Here is an 18103-nt window from a genome sequence, read left to right as displayed (position 1 = left end):
GAACCCGTTCCTGTCCCCCGTGGACGCCATTCCTAATAAGCTACCAACTACTTTACTTTTGTCAAACATACCCCTCATGATTTCAATAGGATTGAGAAAATGATCAAAGCAAGGAATAAAGAATTAAACAGCGGCCAAAGTAGAATTAAAATAATGTTAAGGTCATCTTAGTGAAACTCATAATTACAGGGACCACGTTTGAAATATCACAAAAGAAAAATAAGAAAGCAAAATAAAGCTCATATTCTACCAGCCTCATTAAACCCTCAGTTCTGTGTTGCAATGGGGGTTTTAAGAATCACAAATACCAGAAGATATGTAAATAAGTTTTTTCAAATTAAAAATAAAATTCAGAGAAATTATTCATGTAATTATATACAATATAGAGAAATATCATTCAATTACACGAAGAATGATTCGATTTTGCCAGTTTTGATCGTCGGAGCGGGTCCAGTTGGACTTGTTCTCTCTGTTCTTCTCACCAAATTAGGTATAATTTTGCTATAAACATGAATTTATAAGTTTCTGTTTATTTTATAAATATTTATTGTTGTTGATACATATTGATTAGTGATGCATTTGATGATATGGAGTGTTTATCACTTCATATATAGATTGTTGTCAATTATGCTGATTAACGTATACAATTAAATTATTTATTTATTTATTAATAAAGGTGTACATATACATATATTAATTTAGAGATACATTTGATTGTGTGATTTATATTTCATATATCGAGTGTTGTTAGTTGTGTTCAGTATCCCATTAATATTTGGAAAATGGTGAATTTAGAATTGATTTTTGATTATATCAATGTATAGATGTATGTATACATATATATTTTAGAATAACATTTGCTCTATAATAAAGTATGCTAGATTTAAATCTTATAATGTACATGTGATGAAACTTGATGCTTATGTAACACTTTTGGTTGCATGTAGTTTGATAAGGATATAATGATCTCTTAATAATGGTATGCGGTTGTATTTAACTGTCTTCGTTTAGCTAGTTTCGTAGAAAATCGTAACTTCGGTGAAAATACTATTCATTTTTATACAACTTCAATTAATTTCACGGATTAAATGAGGGACACTTTAGCCATTTGACAGCGTTCATTTTGTTTATCAGTACATAGGAAAACAAATGATTTGGAAATTATTATTTATTGACCATACGACTACTAAAAGGTCTTGTGCATAACTTGGTTTTTGATTATATTAGGTGTCAAGTGTGCTGTTTTGGAAAGAAGCACTGCTTTCTCTAAACATCCACAAGCACATTTTATCAACAATAGGTCTATGGAGGTTTGTAATTTATGTTTTATACGCAACAAAATAGGTAAACAAGTCAAAGGTTCATTGAACATGTGTGACGATTCGATGTAAATTTACTTGTTAGGTGTTTCGCAAACTAGATGGCTTAGCAGAAGAGATTCAACGGTTTCAACCACCTGTAGAACTTTGGAGGAAGTTCATATACTGCACATCATTGACTGGTTCTACTATAGGATCAGTTGACCATATGCAGACTCAAGGTAACATTTTCTGAACTTGTGCAACTTATTGATGTTATCGTTGTTATACTTATGTTTTTCACTACTACTTTTTAGCATTGTGATTTCTCAAGTGTCTTCTTTCGTATGCAGATTTTGACCAGATTGTGAGTCCGGTATCTGTTGCTCATTTCTCACAATACAAACTTAATGCACTACTACTTAAGCAACTCGAAACCATTGGATTCAATATTTGTAGTCAAGAGGATTTGGATCATAGACCCTTGATGGAAAAGGAGATACTGATGGGACACAGTTGTCTATCAATTGAAGAAACTGATGATTTTATAACTGTAAACGTGTCTTTTGTGAAAGACGGGAAACAGATGAATAAACGTATTCCATGTAGTTTTTTAGTCGGTGCAGATGGTGCGGGAAGTACAGTTAGAAATCTGGTTGGAATAAAACTGAGAGGTGAAAAAGATATTCAAAACCTTGTTAGCGTCCATTTTCTTAGTCATGAGCTTGGGAAGTATTTGATGTATGAGAAACCTGGAATGTTATTTTTTATTTTTAATCCTGGAGCCATTGGAGTTCTTGTTGCTCATGATTTAACTCAAGGAGAATTTGTGTTGCAGGTCCTAATTTCAAATTTCAAATTTCAAATTTCAAATTTCTTTTATTTAATCTTCTTTTAAGTTCTTAGTAGTGAATCTGACCATAAGAAACAAGGTCTATATTTCATGATATTGTTTTACAGATGCCATTCTATCCACCACAGCATCAGTTTAAGGATTTCACATCTGAGGTACTTATCTTCCCGTATTAAAAATTGTTTATTGGTGTCACAATCTCTATATTAACAATAAGATATAGCTTCATTAGGTTACCACTTAAATGAGCATTTAATTGCAATTTTTTCAGAATGATATTTTTAACTTGTAGACGTGTAAGAGACTAATCTTCAACTTGGTTGGGCGAGAGCTGTCGGACATTAATGTGGTAGACATAAAGCCATGGGTGATGCATGCTGAAGTTGCTGAAAAGTACCTTGCGTGTGAGAACCGGATAATACTTGCTGGTGATGCCGCTCATCGGTTTCCTCCAGCTGGTGGTTTTGGTACGGTAAATTTTTTTTATGCAGTCAGTTGGGTGGGACCCTCTATAGATGCTTTGCATCCTAACTTATGTAGAAAGTCTCAGTTCAATTTCGAAGTCCGGCTTCACATTTGTTTGGAGTTTAGCCTTTGGTACGTCTAGAGTTCAAAAGTTCACAATCTAACTGTAACGTGGTACTATTACTGGGACTGGCCGAAACTGGTTCCTAAAATTCCGTCCCCTGGTCATTAATTGAATAATCAGTCCTCAAATCCAAAAACAAATCTACTGGGACCAGTCAAAGCCTGAAAATACAACCATTTTTACTAATTAATGTGTAAAATTTTATTTGTATTGTTTAAGTAAATAAATGTATCATTTCAGTATAATTTATTTGAAGAAAATTTTCTATTACAAGGTATACAGAGTATTTATGGATGGAGTAAACTTTTTTGACAGTTTATTAAACTTATATTAAGAAATCATACCAAATTTTTTATAAGCGAAAAAAAAAAAACAAATATCACCATTTAGTTATATCGATCTCGGGCCCAGTTATGACCATTATCACGGGTTCTGGTATCGGGCCTGGTTCGCTATCAGTTGGGATTAGGCCTCCCTGGACTGTCCGCAGGATTGGTCTAATCGGTTATCTGCATCTAGAGTATATTGGATTTTTTCCTAGTATAGGAATACATATGTATTTTAATCTATAATTATGTTAGACTAGGGACATCGATTGGCCTTGTGTATCTGCTAATATGGTTTCCCATATATACATTCTTTTTATTACATCAGTTAAATATATATTACTGCTTCAAATGTATTTAAATTTTAATGGTACTGATACAATGCTAATGCCACTGTCGAGGTGGACATATCATTTGATAAGCTTTTGATTATTGCAGGGATGAATACTGGAATTCAAGATGCTCATAATCTTGCATGGAAACTAGCTGCAATTGTCAAGGGTATCGCTCCAATGTCGCTTCTCCCCACTTATGAAACGGAGCGTAGGCCGGTACTATGCTACATATAAATTCTTGAATATGTTCAACAAAAAACACGTAAAGGGATTTATGGATTGAAAGTAATACATACATCTCATTTATTTAAACCTGAACATGATTATTTGAATGGCAGATTGCACTCTATAATACTGATCTCAGCGTCCAAAATTTTGAAGCAGCAATGGCAGTTCCTGCTGCACTTGGCATTGATCCAGCTACTGCAAATTCAGGTGACACTAAAAAACTTAAATATTCAGTTATTTTTTTTTCTTCTTTCACTCGCAGATTTTAGTTTATTAATGAATCCGTAATTCACACTTTTTTATTGCCTTCTTCCCCTTTTTGGTGGTTTGTAGTACATGAAGCTATTAATAACACATTTGGTACGATCTTGCCGTCGACCCTTCAGAAGACTCTGCTTGATGGAATTTTCAGCTTAGGGCGTGCACAGTTATCAGATTTTGTTTTGAACGAAAACAATCCTCTTGGATCTTCTAGACTTGCTAAAGTAAGGCGCATTTTTGAAGAAGGAAAGAGCCTTCAGTTACAATTCCCTGCAGAGGATCTAGGATTCAGGTATGACCTTGATTGTAAACCACATGGACCATCCAAGTTAAAAAAAAAAGCATACGACCGAACTAGTAATCTGGTACAAACTACGGGGACCATCTATGTAATTTTTGCAGTAGGCTATGTGAAAACTGAAGGAGAAATCTCTAATCCAATTTAGATCAGTTTGTTGAAACAGGTTTTGTCTTTTCTCCCTTGATGCTTAAACAGGTAAAATTAGAAACCAATAGCTGATAAAGAATTGGGTTAAATAGGTCAGAAGTCGCCCACCCCCAATTAATTTTATTTATAAGACTAGATTATTAGTCAAATGATGTACCTTATTTTATTATTCTGCTAGACTAATTAATCATATGGATATATTGGCATTTCGGTTTAACCCAACCAACCTGGCTGTAGTTAAAAAAAAAAATAAAAAAATAAAAAAAATAAAAAACTGTTACGACCCATTATCCACCCACTCAATTAGCCACTTCGAGTCTTAGCTCTAGTTGATCAAACATGTATCAAAATCTAACCTCAAGCTATTCAATAGGTATCGTGAAGGAGCTCTGGTGCCTGAAATCGACAGTGAGGGTGCACCAACTGAACTCGAACCACCAACTGGTCGTAGACGGGAGTATATTCCTTCAGCAGATCCAGGTTCAAGATTGCCTCATATGAATATCAGGGTGCTATCCGAAGTCACAAAAGAGGTATAGCCACATCATTTTTTAGAAGTCAAAACTAGCCTAGAGGTGTGAAATGGGCGGGTTCGTAAGTTTGGTACCTTGGGTTGACTTGAAACCCTTTGCTCAATTATTTCAATAATCCGTATAATTTTTGAATAAATTAATTTAGGACTTTGTTGCATTAAAGGGGTGTTTGGTAAAACATGATCATTTGATTATTATATTTTCACATTGTAAATAATGAATTAATAATTTTTGACAAGTTAAACTATAAAATCAATTAATTGCGATTTGGGAGACTCAAAACGTGAAATGAAAAACAGGTCACCCCTTATTGTAGCAAAATGCGATAATCAATTTTTCTCTTTACACCTGTTATTTCTCCTAATTGCTTGTTAAGTTATCAAATAATCCGATTTACCAAACATCTAAAAACTTATTATTTCAATATTGCGTTACCAAACATCATAATCATATCCAAAACCCATTAATTTATAACACGTTTTGCTACTACTACTTATGTGATTTTAATTATCTAAAACACATATTAAAGCGTAAATCTAAACACCCCTAAAAGTACTCTGGGCATGTTCTGCCCATTTGACATGTTTGGCCCGTTTTCTTTTGAGCTATCTCTTTACTAGTTTGATGTGTTAGAGTTAAAAACTTCCCACCTCTACTAAGGGAATGTTTAGCTTTAGCTTATGGAAGCTGAAGCTCACAAGCTTTATTTGGCTCACAAAACTTTTAAGTGCGTTTGAAAAACATATGCTCCTAACCGTAAGCTAGTTGAAATAAATAGTAGTTGGAGCCTATGAAAAAGTAATTACTTCTAACCATAATCTAGTTGAAATATATAGTAGTTGGAGCGTATGAAAAAGTAATTTACTTAAATACCCCTCTAGTTTCTGCATTCCACCTTTTGAGTTTTATCTTCTCATCCTTTTATGTCATTTTATACTTATTAGCTTCTCAACTACTTTATCAAAAATACATTTATATAAACAAAAGCTTACATAACCTGTATAAAACTGATCGTTTTGTTGATATCCGATTTATATAAATTACTCTAGGCGACGATATCTACATTGGATCTTATCTCAGGAGACAAAGTTGAGTTTCTTCTAATAATTGCACCAATAGATTCGTCATACAGGTTAGCTAATGTTGCGCTGAACGTTGCCAAAGAACACAACATTTTAGTTAAGGTATGTGTTATGTGGCCAGATGGTTCGGTAAGTGCTGATTCAAGAACTAAGACATCACTGGCACCGTTTGATAATTACGTAGATGTTGCTGAGGTAAGACATCCGTCAAATATATCGTCCTGGTGGGACATATGTAAAATGACACATAGGGGAGCCATTTTGGTTAGGCCCGATGATCATATCGCTTGGCGTGCGAAATCATCTATGGTTGGTGGTATAAGGGTAGAAATGGAAAGTGTCTTCTCAGTCATTTTAGGATCACAAAATAGTTGCCTTTAGAGATGAGTATATATCAAGTGTCACAGAAATTGATTATATTATATTATTTTATATTTTATTTATTTCTTTTTGAAGCCGGTAAGGGTGAAGGGAAGTTGTCTTTATGTGTGCAAGTAAATAAATATACGTCTTGATATATGTTATGGACGTGACTAGAGAAATATGATGTTCTATCCATTTGATATTTTTGCATTAATATTTGTTAGATGATCAAATTGTTAGCGATATGCCGATATGATATCTTTATAAGAGCTTTAAGATTGAAACCTTAGTAGCTAGGGTCAGGGGCGGAGCTACCTTGGTGCAAACGGGTCAACCGCCCCCAAAGACTTGAATTTCGTTTGTGTGATTATATGTGTGCTGGTTGTTGATTTTTTACAATTCGATTGGTTTTGGAAGAAGACGATGGAAGTTTTGAAAAGAAGATTTTGTTACATTACAAGTCCCCATATTTTGTAAAAGTTGCATTATAGTTACAACTAGCAAAACGGGCCCGCGCGATGCCGCGGGGCCTTTGGGTTGCAAATTCATAGGTGACGGAGCATTATGTATTTACAGAAGTAAAAAAAGTTTTGCTACGGGTGTTTTTAGATACATGTAGTTAGTACATAGGTGTGTATATTATTTAATATACTCCGAGGTATTTAGCGTTTTTTTAGAAGTGTCCGAACGTAGTTAGTTTCGTTTTATTGATGAAATTATTTCGAGTCTAACGGTGCTGGCGAAAAAATTTAACTCTCGGTGAGCAGGAAGATACGGGCTGTCGTTGTGTTTAGCGTTTTTTAAAAGGTGTCCGTTTCGAACGTACTTTTTATCGTTTTGTTCACAAAATTATTTTGAGTAAGACGTTGCTATCGAAAAATTTTAACTCGCGGCGAGCGGGAAGATACATGCTGTCGTTGTGTTTAACGATTTTTAAAAAGTGTCCGTTTCCAATGTAGTTAGTTTCGTTTTGTTCACAAAAATATTTCTAGCTTGACGGTGCTGGCGAAAAAATTTAACTCACGGCGAGCAGGACGATACGAGCTGTCGTTGTGTTTAGCATTTTTTAAAAAGTGTCCGTTTCGAACGTAATTTTTATCGTTTTGTTCATAAAATTATTTCGAGTAAGACCCTGCCGTCGAAAAAATTTAACTCGCGGCGAGCGGGAAGATACGGGTTGTCGTTATGTTTAGCAATTTTAAAAAAATGTCCGTTTTGAATGTAGTTAGTTTCGTTTTGTTCACAAAAATATTTCGAGTTTAACGGTGTGGTCGGTGAAATTTAACTCAGAGCGAGGAGGAAGATACGGGCTGTCGAAGTGTTTGGGTGAAGTTTTTATTTTAATTAAATGAATTTACGTTTTACCCCCTAAAGTTCAGGGTAGTTTTTGTAAGTTGGGTATAGTTAAGGGTTTTTTTTTGGGTTTTTTGATTTGAAATTTGGGGCGGTGTCGTTTTGACCAAATTTTGGCCTTGGAATGGGACTAAACGACCAAAGTCCCCGTGGCTTTTAGTATATAGGTTAATAATAATAATTAATAATAACTAGTTGTGGAGCTCTCGCTTCGTGCCGGGGGCTCCGTTTTGAATGCGAGTAAAAAAAAGTCTTGATCTATTTTGTAAAAAAAAAAAATTTCCACATCTAACATTGAAGGGTTGTTCATTTTGTGAAAGTTGCTTCTTTTAGCGTTAAAGTTAGTTGATCTATTTTGTAAAAAAAAATGTTTTTCGACATCTTTTGGTAGATTGAAGGATTGTTCCTTTTAAGAAAGTTGCTTCTTTTATCATTGGAGCCAAAAAAAAAAAACAAAAAAAATTAGCCTAGTAGTAGCCTATGTGGGTCCTACTGTTTGAGCGCAGTGTACAAGCCGGTAAAGCGTGGTGGGTGTTAGAATATAAGTATAAAGTGGGGGGTTCGATTTGTTTTAATGGAAGATAAGGGGTTAGGTTTGTGAAAAGTGAAAAACTAAATAGTACTATTCATAAGAAATAAGACAAATTTTGTATGTTAGTTATATTGGTAAATATGCCTTAGATGCTGTAAAAGTTACATCATAGGACCTTATTATTTCTAACCTCGTTTTAAGAGTAAATTCCATGAATGATTGTATAATTTACTTAAAACCGTGTTGCATTTGCTCCATCTAAATTAAAAGTTTTGATACATTCTGAAAAAACGGATACAATATTCAGAGGTAAATTTTTTTGCGAAAATAATGAGAATTTTATAAACCAGAAAATGTTTTTGAAAAGAAAACGATTTTGAACAAGAAGTACAAAAAAGGACTCGGCGAAGCTCGTACCTAGAACGCGGTTAACAACGAAATCTATACCGAGCCTCAACTAGATTAAGCCGAAACTATACAAAACAAAAGAACACGATACGACGAAAAAGCTATTCTAAACTAAAGATTACAACAAAACATGAATCGAGAAATACACAAGGCTTTTATAAATATCCATACATTGTCTAATTAGAAAAACTTGTTATGGTTGGTTGTTTCTAACTATAATGAGGTATATTACGTGTTCTAACTTTACGTTTTACATTACTTTGGAATTAATAAATTTTCTGATTATTTTCCGCCCCCATTAACAAAAGTTCTGGATTTGCCACTAGCTGGTGGTCATGGAAAGGGTCGAAAATCTAGTTATTTGTTATCGGTATTTTAGTAACTTGTCCATTATTTGTTATCGCTAATTTAGTAACTTATTGTTCCTTAACAACTTTAAGTTTTTAGCTGTTATATGAAAAACAAAAAGTGTGTGGCTTTGCACCCAGATATATTTAGTTTAAACCAAAACAATTTAAAGCAGTTTATTAACCCACTTTGTTGACACTATCATATTACAAAAGGCAAGTACTATCACAAATTCACATGTATCATGTAGGACACATGATGGGCTTTTTGGCAATATTAGCCATCACATGCATCATAATATGTCCACTCTTTGACACGGTCGATTTAAAATAGGCAACTCATAAGTGCCATCACATGCATGACACATAATGATAGACCTTTTCAACATTTTAGGCACTTCAAACCTTGAATGGAAAACACCAAAAAGTGTCAAGAAAGGGTGCTGATTCGTACACCACTAAGTTTTAGCCATACACCACCAAAAGTGCATTAAAGCATTGTACTGTACAACAGTCTACTGCATATTTAGTGGTATATGGCTAAAATTAGTGGTGTACGAATCACCTCCCGTCAAGAAAACACCTGCCCATTCTTTCATCATTATGACTTTGCAAATTGGTTGATAAAAATTTCTTTGATAGGAGTAGGTGCGGCAGGGCCCTCTTCATTCGAAACTAATGAATGTCAAGTCGAGGCTCTTAGATGGGCCAATCGACCGACCGAGTTGGGTTTGGCGTCCACGTCACAGAGATAAATGGGTGAAAGTTCAAGTAATCAAATGATATCTATTATGACCAATCTTTTAACAAGTGGCAGATTCAGATCTTTTTTTTTATTTGGGTGACGAAACATTAAAAAATGGAAAAACTATACAGTAATTTAAACGTCGAACTTTAACATATAGTGTATAAAAATATCGACCGTTAGGGTAGGGCAGCTGACCTTAGTTACTCTAGACTGAATCCGCCCTAGTTTGTACATACAAAGAAATAAATACATACTTTTGGGGATTTAGCAACATATAGACATAAAAGTATTGCATTTGAGTACCGTCTACACGCCCTACGCCCACCGTCTACGGTAGTGGCAGTAGGGTGCCGTATACAGTGGTTGCTAGTAGGGTATACGGTACCCACATGTATCGTATATATACTCAAGTGATCTCGCAAATATAACACACAATCAATACAATATAAACACATACAATTACTTGGTTATTACAAATCACTAACAAAATAAAAAATAAAAAATATGAACCTTCATGGCTCTAACCTGCTAAATTAACTTTACAATACTTGCATCATAAATCAAATCTCAAAAGTTAAGCAAACTCTCACATTATTATGCAATTGCATTTAGATTCTAGCTTAGGTGGTAGCATATTTTCTTTATTATTAGCATAAACAATACTGGTTTTTGATACATCAGTTACCTCACCAACGTTGTTGAGTCTGTTAGAATCTATCATGTTGTCTTTCTCCATTGTTTTCTTCTTTTTTTGAGATTTTGAAGACGGTTTGCTTGTTTTATTGGGTTGAACCTCTTTGGGACCCGAATAACCACCTTTTGCGACAGCTGGAATAAGTGGAAAAGAATAAGTGTTATCATCAGGTGTGGTTTGTTTTTCAATGGCTAAAGTTGCAGCTTCATAGGCTAAGTTATGAACTATTGAGCTGCAAAAGAGTATTGTGTCTGTTGCTTCTTCTAGTGTCAGACTTCTTCCTTTTGTTCCTCCTTCGCCTTCTACCAAAATCACTGATTCCTCTGACAAATATAATAAGGTTCATGTTAGTGTAAAATATAATAAATATAACGTTGTGGACTGACGGATACCATCAATAAGAAGTGGACATGGGAAGATAAGTAATTCCAAGTCTGAAATTTGACAAAAGAATATACAGAATGTTGTAATATTCAAAAGATGAAAGTAGTAATCATTGAGCTGCAATTTCAAGTGTCTACAGATCAGAAGTAGAAGTAGCAATTTCCAGCCATTTTCTCGCATCGTTCGGTGCATCTTGGGGCCATTATGGCTGAGGACGACCTCCTTTGCTCCTGGTTGGTTTTCTTTTAGTTGTGTGGTTTCGGGGATGTCTACCATAAAGGTGCATGAGTGGTCTTTGGTTTGTTATAGGTGGTTGGCTCTTTGCTTGCGCAACAACATCCACCTGGCATGCCTTTCGAGTTCTATTTTTAATGCCTCCAGCAAGCGTCGATTTATTTACGACTTGACTGCCGCTTAGAGCCTAAATTGATTCTCAGGCAGGCTTTAAAACCCATGAAAATTTGATTCCACCATTTTCATGGCGTCTTTTTTATTTTATTTTTATTTATCTATACTTTATTTATTCATTCTTTTTTTGGCCGAAGGTCCTCACGGAAGCAATCTTTTCTCCTGGAGTAGAAAAAGGATAGTAGAAAGAGGATGACTTTCTCTTCCGGTGGGTGCAAAATTTTTATTTTTCTCAATTCGTGGTTAGAGAGTCTTTTATTCTATGGTAGATGAAGGATTGTCTACATATCAACCCCCAATACCTCGCATTTGCGGGATTGGGTTTTGTTGTTGTTGTGGTGGTTGTGGTGGTTGTTGTGTATCGTCCAACTCATCCCTCGAAGGTCCCGACTGACTCGTGACTTTTACAACCTTGTGTATCAGACTTTAAGTTTGCAAAATATGTTTGTGAGTGTACCCATTATAAAAACACGTTTTGAGCCGTTACCCTACCAATTTGCCACCTTGTATTATGTCAAATATGTAACATCAGATCATCCACAGTATACCAAACTAGAAGCTAGAATGCAAAAAAAGGCTGTGATAACTTATAACTTAATATACGTACCCATAATGTTGGTTGAATGATTTAAGGTTTCACAGTCCATGGCAGCAGCAGCATATTTCTGAACTTCTTCTACGTTTCTTTCTGAACATTGTGAAGCAGATGGAGACGAACAACAACTGTGACCAACTTCTCCTTCCGATATAGCATCCAACTGAACTTCTCCAAAATCAGTGGTCTCAACACAATGATTTACACTAGAATCTTCTTCAAATGTACAAGTAGTTAAAGCACCGATATCCGTTCCCACATCTTCAACTTTCTCAAATGTACAAGTAGTTATAGCACTAGTATCCGTTCCCACATCTTCAACTTTCTCAAACTTCAACATAATTAAAGAACTTGTATCCATTCCCAAGTCTTCAACTTTCGGCTCTTCATTATCTGATGATTCAGGTAACAAATTTTCCCTCGAATCAAGAATCGTTTCTACGTTACTCACACCTTCATTTTCACTCGGGTTTTCTTGACGTCCTTCAGATAAAGAATCAACTATATCTATCTCCAAATGATCATGTGCACTTGTTCCAACACTAGAGGGATGAAAAGCATGACTAGATGTTCCAGATACAGACGATACACTACGGCGATACTTTACATTCATAGGGTCAAATTTATAATTTTCTATGTCAGATTTCCTGCTACTCAATTGACGCTGAAAACGAGGTCCAAAGTCAACAGATGATGATGCGGACACACTCCCACGTCCTCCTATTAAGCTTCTCATACTATTTGTACTAGCTCTCGCATACGACAGATCATCATGTGAGATGCTACACGCTGAAAAGTTCCCGCTTTGGATAACAGGCCGCCTTATACTACTAGTTGACCTTTTCAACACTATTGAAATCCCTTCGCCTTCCAAATAGTCAGCCTTTGACTTTGGAGAGTCAACAGTGCATTGAATTTGCTCACTCCCTTCATATGTTGATTCAGGAAATACAACTTTGACTAAGGTTGTTTGACTTTCCATGTCGTGTTGACTTTCCTCTAGATGTGTACTCTCACCATCTTTGACTAGGGTTGTTTCGCTCTCAGAAGATACTTCTGTAGATTCACTTCTGACTAGGGTCATTTGAGGCTTCAATGTGTTGACTAATTCATGATCTTCGTTTGACATAGTTGACTCTTCATTATGTTGACTAATGGTCAAAGCGGAATTTGACTTTCGACAGTCTGGACAAAGTTTAATCACATCTTCCGTTTGTGTGATTACAGAGTAGCTACAACCACATCTTGAACAAGTTTCGTCTTCTTCTTCACCCTCATTCGGTTTCTCAAACATGAATATTTCATCATCAATATTACAATCTTGGTCCTTCACATATCCAGAAGTTGCATCGTCCCCGTTTCGATCATATTCTTCGATTTCACATGGGCCACTGGTACCTAAATCAGAACTAGCATTACTACTAGTTGTTACCGATGAGTTCCAAGCAGGACTTGGTTTCCCAGCATAAAAGTTTGAAGTCGGTACACTCGAGAGCAACGGTCTGAACATATTTTGAGGACCTTTTCTATGATCCTACACAATAACGAATCATAATAACTTTCATTTCCTTATTTGGTAATTTAAAACGATAATTAAACACTATTTAATTGAATACATAATTAAGTACCATTTTTCTAAGTGCCATGTCAAAAGATCTTTTTGGAGCAGAGCTAGACGAAACAGCTCTGATCGGCTTTTGTGAAACAAGAGCATTTTTATTCCTAAAGCTGCTGACTTTTTTAGAATTTGACCGTTCTGAGCCATCAACCGTAACAGAATGAAGATATTCAACATCGTCTCGATCATGATTATGAGATAAGCTCATGTTTCTAGAACCAACCAGTGACATTGAATGTCTTCCGTTTCTTGATGCGGGTGAGGACCCGCGTACATACGATGCAGGCCGATCAGCTAACGAGGTCCTCAGATTCGGTGGTGCTTCGGTTGAGAACCCGGGAATGTTCGCTTGCCACGCCTTTATTTTTGGTGAAGTTGAGTTTCCTGTAACAATTTTTGCACTGGTGCTTATTGTACTTACAGAACCTGTACTTAATCTTCTTGAAGTTGGTGTAGAAGCGTTTCGAGGTGGGGTAGATGGTTTACTCGATGGGGGCGATGGCCTTCTTGATCCGGTTACGGGCCTTCGAGTTGGCGGTGGACTAGAATTAGGTACTGATGAGGCCCGACCCCTTGGTTGAAATATGGATTCACGAGATTGTGGAGATGGGCTCAACCGATTTGGGCTCGACCGATTTGGACTTGCACTACCTCTACTGCTTCGATGACTCTTCTCCATCTGTAACAAAGAATTAATTATTCGTGCTCGCTTTATAAAAGGTTATGACTATTTATAAATATATCAACAACAACAACAACAAAACCCTCACCTCTAATCAAAGTAAAAACTTCACGAGCATAAATGACTTACTGTAGATGATCTGGAAATTGAAATGGGTTGAGCTCGAGGTCTACCCCTCTGTGGAAGATTAACTTGAGGTGTCTCATCATCCAATGAGGCAAACAAAGGCGTATCAGGAGGAGTTATTAACCTTCATATACATGAAAGAAATTAGTCTAAAGTTAACAAAACAACAACTTGTGATAATGTAAGACTCTGAATTAAATAACAAGCAAATAACTACAAACCATTCGTAATCGTTCTTTTCATCTTCTACATTGAGAAGATCACTGCTTTCTCCTCGAGTAGTAACATTGATACCAAGCTTGTGATCAGCAAAATGCCGCAACTTGGTTGCTGCAAATATGAAATTAGACAACAACAAAAACAGCACTAATCAGTTATCATACCATAGCATTTAAAATTTAGAATCACATTTATATTTCTTTCCTAAAAAAGTAGATTAATTTAAACATTACATCAAGAAAAGCTTCAAAATTACCAAACGTGTCCTCGAAATCATCGTTAGACTGCAACAAAAAAGTATCACTCTCTTTGATCTGCACCTCATTAAATAAAGCAAGATCATCATCATCATCTCTCTGTTTATATACAATTCCATTTTCGAGACTACGCCCTCTCTTATGATTATCAACTCTTCGTTCCCTCCCCGGCGAATATCGCATCCCCGGTGAAACCGGCATTTTCGTTACCAAACACTTTCAACAACTATAATCCCCAAATTCAATCCCAGTAAACTAAAAACATCATTCACCCAATAGCTTACATCTACTGTAACCTAAACAACCAAATTAGATACATCAAGCATTCAATTATCGTAGATAAACCCTAAATTTGAAGCAATTCAATTCCAATTTCAAATGCTGATGTCATCAACTCGAATAACTCAATATGAATCAGTACGTACTAAATTAATAGATCAAGTAGCAGTGAAATTGGTCAAATTAAAACCTAATTAAGTAAGACTTACAAGTACGATAGTCAAAATTGAAGATGAATAACGGAAATTGAGGAAATAGGAGGGGAATTGGAGTGTGATAGGCTGATAGCAGTTATATAACGGTAGAAAGTGGTTGGATCTGGTTGAGCAAAGGGTGTATGTCGGTGGTTATAAGTTAAAGTATTAATAAAGATGAAGTTAAAATGAAACCCTAATTTGAGATGAATTGGGGGCACGTGAAGAGAGAGGTGAGAGGTGGATTGTTGATGGAGAAATAGAATGCAAATGGAGGAAGAAGAAGAGTAGCTGTTGCTTAACTTCTTTCATTCTTCTTCTTTATCTTTATGCCTGTGTGTCCCAATTCATCATCTTTGCTGTTAATATTCTTTGATTCTTTTTTTATTTTTTTTTTATCGATAATTAAATAAATTAATTATAGATAATAGAAAAAATCTAATAACAACCTTTATACTTGTTTTTAAAGAATAAATTGGGCAAAAATTGGTGATACTTTTGGTGGTTAATTCTAAAGAATGGGTAGTTATTTCAATTGTAAAAAAATAATGTTCTAATTTTTTAATAATAATTTTTAGAGTTGTTATTAGAAAAATTCTTAATAATAATTTAATTATTTAATACTCCCTTCGTAACATTAATTTAATAGCCATATGACAGAAAAATACAGTTTAAAAAATCTCGTTATTATATTTTACTTTTTCTTTACTTTATAGTTTTAGTTCTTATTTTGTTTTATTTTTTTTTAATTATATATACAATAGCTAAGGATATTAACGAACTTTACATTATTATTTTTATTTATTAATGAATATGAAATATTAATTTGAGACACGTAAAATAAAATAGTGAATTGTAAACATGGTTTATGTCGGTAAATTTCTCTACGTCTATTGCTTGATGCTGAGAGTTATTTACTTGTAGGTATTTTGATGGTTGTGAAGGCCAAAAACAATGAAGATGCATGCATAATAGGATTTTTCAAGACAAATATATAAAGTACAACATCATTTTCATAAAATATCAATTAATGATTAAATTTAGCCTAAATACGATAATTTGATAAAACTTCTATTTATGGAAGGCGATATTATCCATTAAGATTTGTAATTTACAAACTAAGTATGCAAATACTAAAGCGGGTTTATTAAAATTGTTGGTGAGTTCGTTATGGGCAAAGGGGGCTGATTCGTACATCATCAAATTTAGTTATACACCACTAAATATGCATTACGGTATTGTACTGTACAATGTTTTGATGCACCTTTGATGGTGTATGACTAAAATCTAGTGATGTATGGCTAAAACTAATGTAAATTAGCTAAAGTTATATGGTAAAGTTAATATGACTTTTACGAATACTCAAAAAATAACATGTTTTTCAATTTAACCCTTATATTACTAAATGAGATGGGATTATTTGTCGTATGATAAGCCAAAAACGACAAGCAACACATTTCACACTAGCAATTTTAATTCTTCCCTCCTCAACTACACCCAACTTGCAAAAAAAAAAAAAATACCAAAATTCAGGGGATAAAATGTAAATTCCCTATATTAAAATAAAAAAACCACCCAAACATTTCGCCAGTTCGTATCTTCTGCCTCGCTCCGAGTTAAATTTCACCAACAACTCCGTTAAACTCGAAATATTTTCACGAACAAAATAAAACTAACTACGTTCGAAACGGACACTTTTTAAAAAACGCTAAACACAACGTCAGCCCGTATCTTCCCGCTCGCCGCGACTTAAATTTTTCCGAGAGCACCGTCAGACTCGAAATAATTTTATGAACAAAACGATACTAACTACGTTCTAAACGGGCACTTTTTAAAAAACGCTAAACACAAGGACAACCCGTATCTTCCTGCTCTCCGCGAGTTAAATTTTTTCGACAACACCGTCAGACTCGAAATAATCTTACCAACGAAACGATACTAAGCACGTCCGAACCGGACACTTTTTAAAAAACGCTAAACACAACGACAGCCCGTATCTTCCTGCTCTCCGCGAGTTAAATTTTAACGACGCGTAACACATATAACAACCCGTCCTAATCCATCTGGACGAATACATTACATTTGGTTACATCGCGAGGTACTTGACCTCTATATGATACATTTTACAAACATTGCATTCGTTTTTAACAGATAAACTTTCATTTCATCGAAAGTTGACGGCATGCATACCATTTCATAATATATCCAACTATAATTGACCTAGTAATAATCTTGATGAACTCAACGACTCGAATGCAACGTCTTTTAAAATATGTCATGAATGACTCCAAGTAATATCTCTAGAATGAGCTAATGCACAGCGGAAGATTTCTTTCATACCTGAGAATAAACATGCTTTAAAGTGTCAACCAAAATGTTGGTGAGTTCATTAGTTTATCATAATCGATCATTTCCATAATTTTAATAGACCACAAGATTTAATTTTTCATAAATAACCTTACACTCGCAAGTGTATAAAAATCATTCGTATGATGAACACCTGGTAACCGACATTAACATAATGCATATAGAATATTCCCCGCACACTTGCAAGTATGCCATATAATATTGGCAATCGCAATCACCATTTAAATCGAAATACTAAAGCATTCCAAATTCTAGAATGGGGTTTGTTAGGCCCATAGATCTATCTTTAGGATTCGCGTCAATTAGGGGCCATTTCCCTACTTCTTAGGTTACCAGACTTGAAGGGGCAATATTCGGTTTAATAATCCAACCATAGAATGTAGTTTCGCGTACTTGTGTCTATTTTGTAAAACAGTTATAAAAACAGCGCATGTATTCTCAGTCCCAAAAATATATATTGCAAAAGCATTTAAAAAGGGAGCAAATGAAACTCACGATACGATATTTTGTAGTAAAAATATGCATACGACGGAACTGAACAATGCAGGGTTGGCCTCGGATTCACGAACCTATATC

General features: G+C 35.0%; 2 protein-coding genes across 5 annotated transcripts; one reads left to right on the top strand and one right to left on the bottom strand.

Annotated features, from left to right (window-relative positions):
* The first annotated feature begins 280 nt into the window (after positions 1-280).
* On the top strand, positions 281-6518 carry LOC139872048 (uncharacterized). 4 transcript variants are annotated; one of them, XM_071859842.1, is made up of 12 exons: positions 281-490; positions 1228-1310; positions 1405-1540; positions 1652-2136; positions 2259-2306; positions 2444-2618; positions 3505-3617; positions 3740-3836; positions 3963-4182; positions 4712-4871; positions 5921-6003; positions 6075-6243. In XM_071859842.1, the coding sequence occupies exons 1-12, from the start codon at positions 283-285 to the stop codon at positions 6091-6093; spliced, it is 1827 nt and encodes a 608-aa protein (XP_071715943.1). In that variant the 5' UTR covers positions 281-282; the 3' UTR covers positions 6094-6243. The 4 variants fall into 4 exon arrangements, with proteins under 4 accessions (XP_071715943.1, XP_071715942.1, XP_071715944.1 ...); XM_071859841.1 differs by having other exon boundaries at positions 5921-6518; XM_071859843.1 differs by having other exon boundaries at positions 5991-6143.
* A 3602-nt stretch (positions 6519-10120) lies between these two features.
* LOC139871599 (uncharacterized) lies at positions 10121-15503 on the bottom strand. The gene is made up of 7 exons (XM_071859309.1): positions 15176-15503; positions 14687-14983; positions 14433-14541; positions 14215-14335; positions 13414-14082; positions 11798-13319; positions 10121-10721 (listed from the first exon to the last, which is right to left on the bottom strand). The coding sequence occupies exons 2-7, from the start codon at positions 14886-14888 to the stop codon at positions 10291-10293; spliced, it is 3054 nt and encodes a 1017-aa protein (XP_071715410.1). The 5' UTR covers positions 14889-14983; positions 15176-15503; the 3' UTR covers positions 10121-10290.
* Positions 15504-18103: the final 2600 nt, after the last annotated feature.

Source organism: Rutidosis leptorrhynchoides, chromosome 10 (assembly GCF_046630445.1).
Source record: "Rutidosis leptorrhynchoides isolate AG116_Rl617_1_P2 chromosome 10, CSIRO_AGI_Rlap_v1, whole genome shotgun sequence".
Classification (NCBI taxonomy): Eukaryota; Viridiplantae; Streptophyta; class Magnoliopsida; order Asterales; family Asteraceae; genus Rutidosis; species Rutidosis leptorrhynchoides.
The sequence above is the reverse complement of the archived record's forward strand: the minus strand, read 5'-3'. Positions and strand labels throughout refer to the sequence as shown.

What these genes read in the sequence shown, in the direction of transcription:
- LOC139871599 (XM_071859309.1), bottom strand. Translation starts at nt 14,888, where the DNA reads ATGCCGGTTTCACCGGGGATGCGATATTCGCCGGGGAGGGAACGAAGA. An exon ending in ACATGGCACTTAGAAAAATG is followed by an intron (nt 13,320 to 13,413) that starts GTACTTAATTAT and finishes GTTATTGTGTAG; the next exon opens with GATCATAGAAAAGGTCCTCA. An exon ending in TCATTCAACCAACATTATGG is followed by an intron (nt 10,722 to 11,797) that starts GTACGTATATTA and finishes TATATTTGTCAG; the next exon opens with AGGAATCAGTGATTTTGGTA.
- LOC139872048 (XM_071859841.1), top strand. Translation starts at nt 283, where the DNA reads ATGGGGGTTTTAAGAATCACAAATACCAGAAGATATGTAAATAAGTTT. An exon ending in TGTTCTTCTCACCAAATTAG is followed by an intron (nt 491 to 1,227) that starts GTATAATTTTGC and finishes TGATTATATTAG; the next exon opens with GTGTCAAGTGTGCTGTTTTG. An exon ending in ATGAAACGGAGCGTAGGCCG is followed by an intron (nt 3,618 to 3,739) that starts GTACTATGCTAC and finishes TTTGAATGGCAG; the next exon opens with ATTGCACTCTATAATACTGA.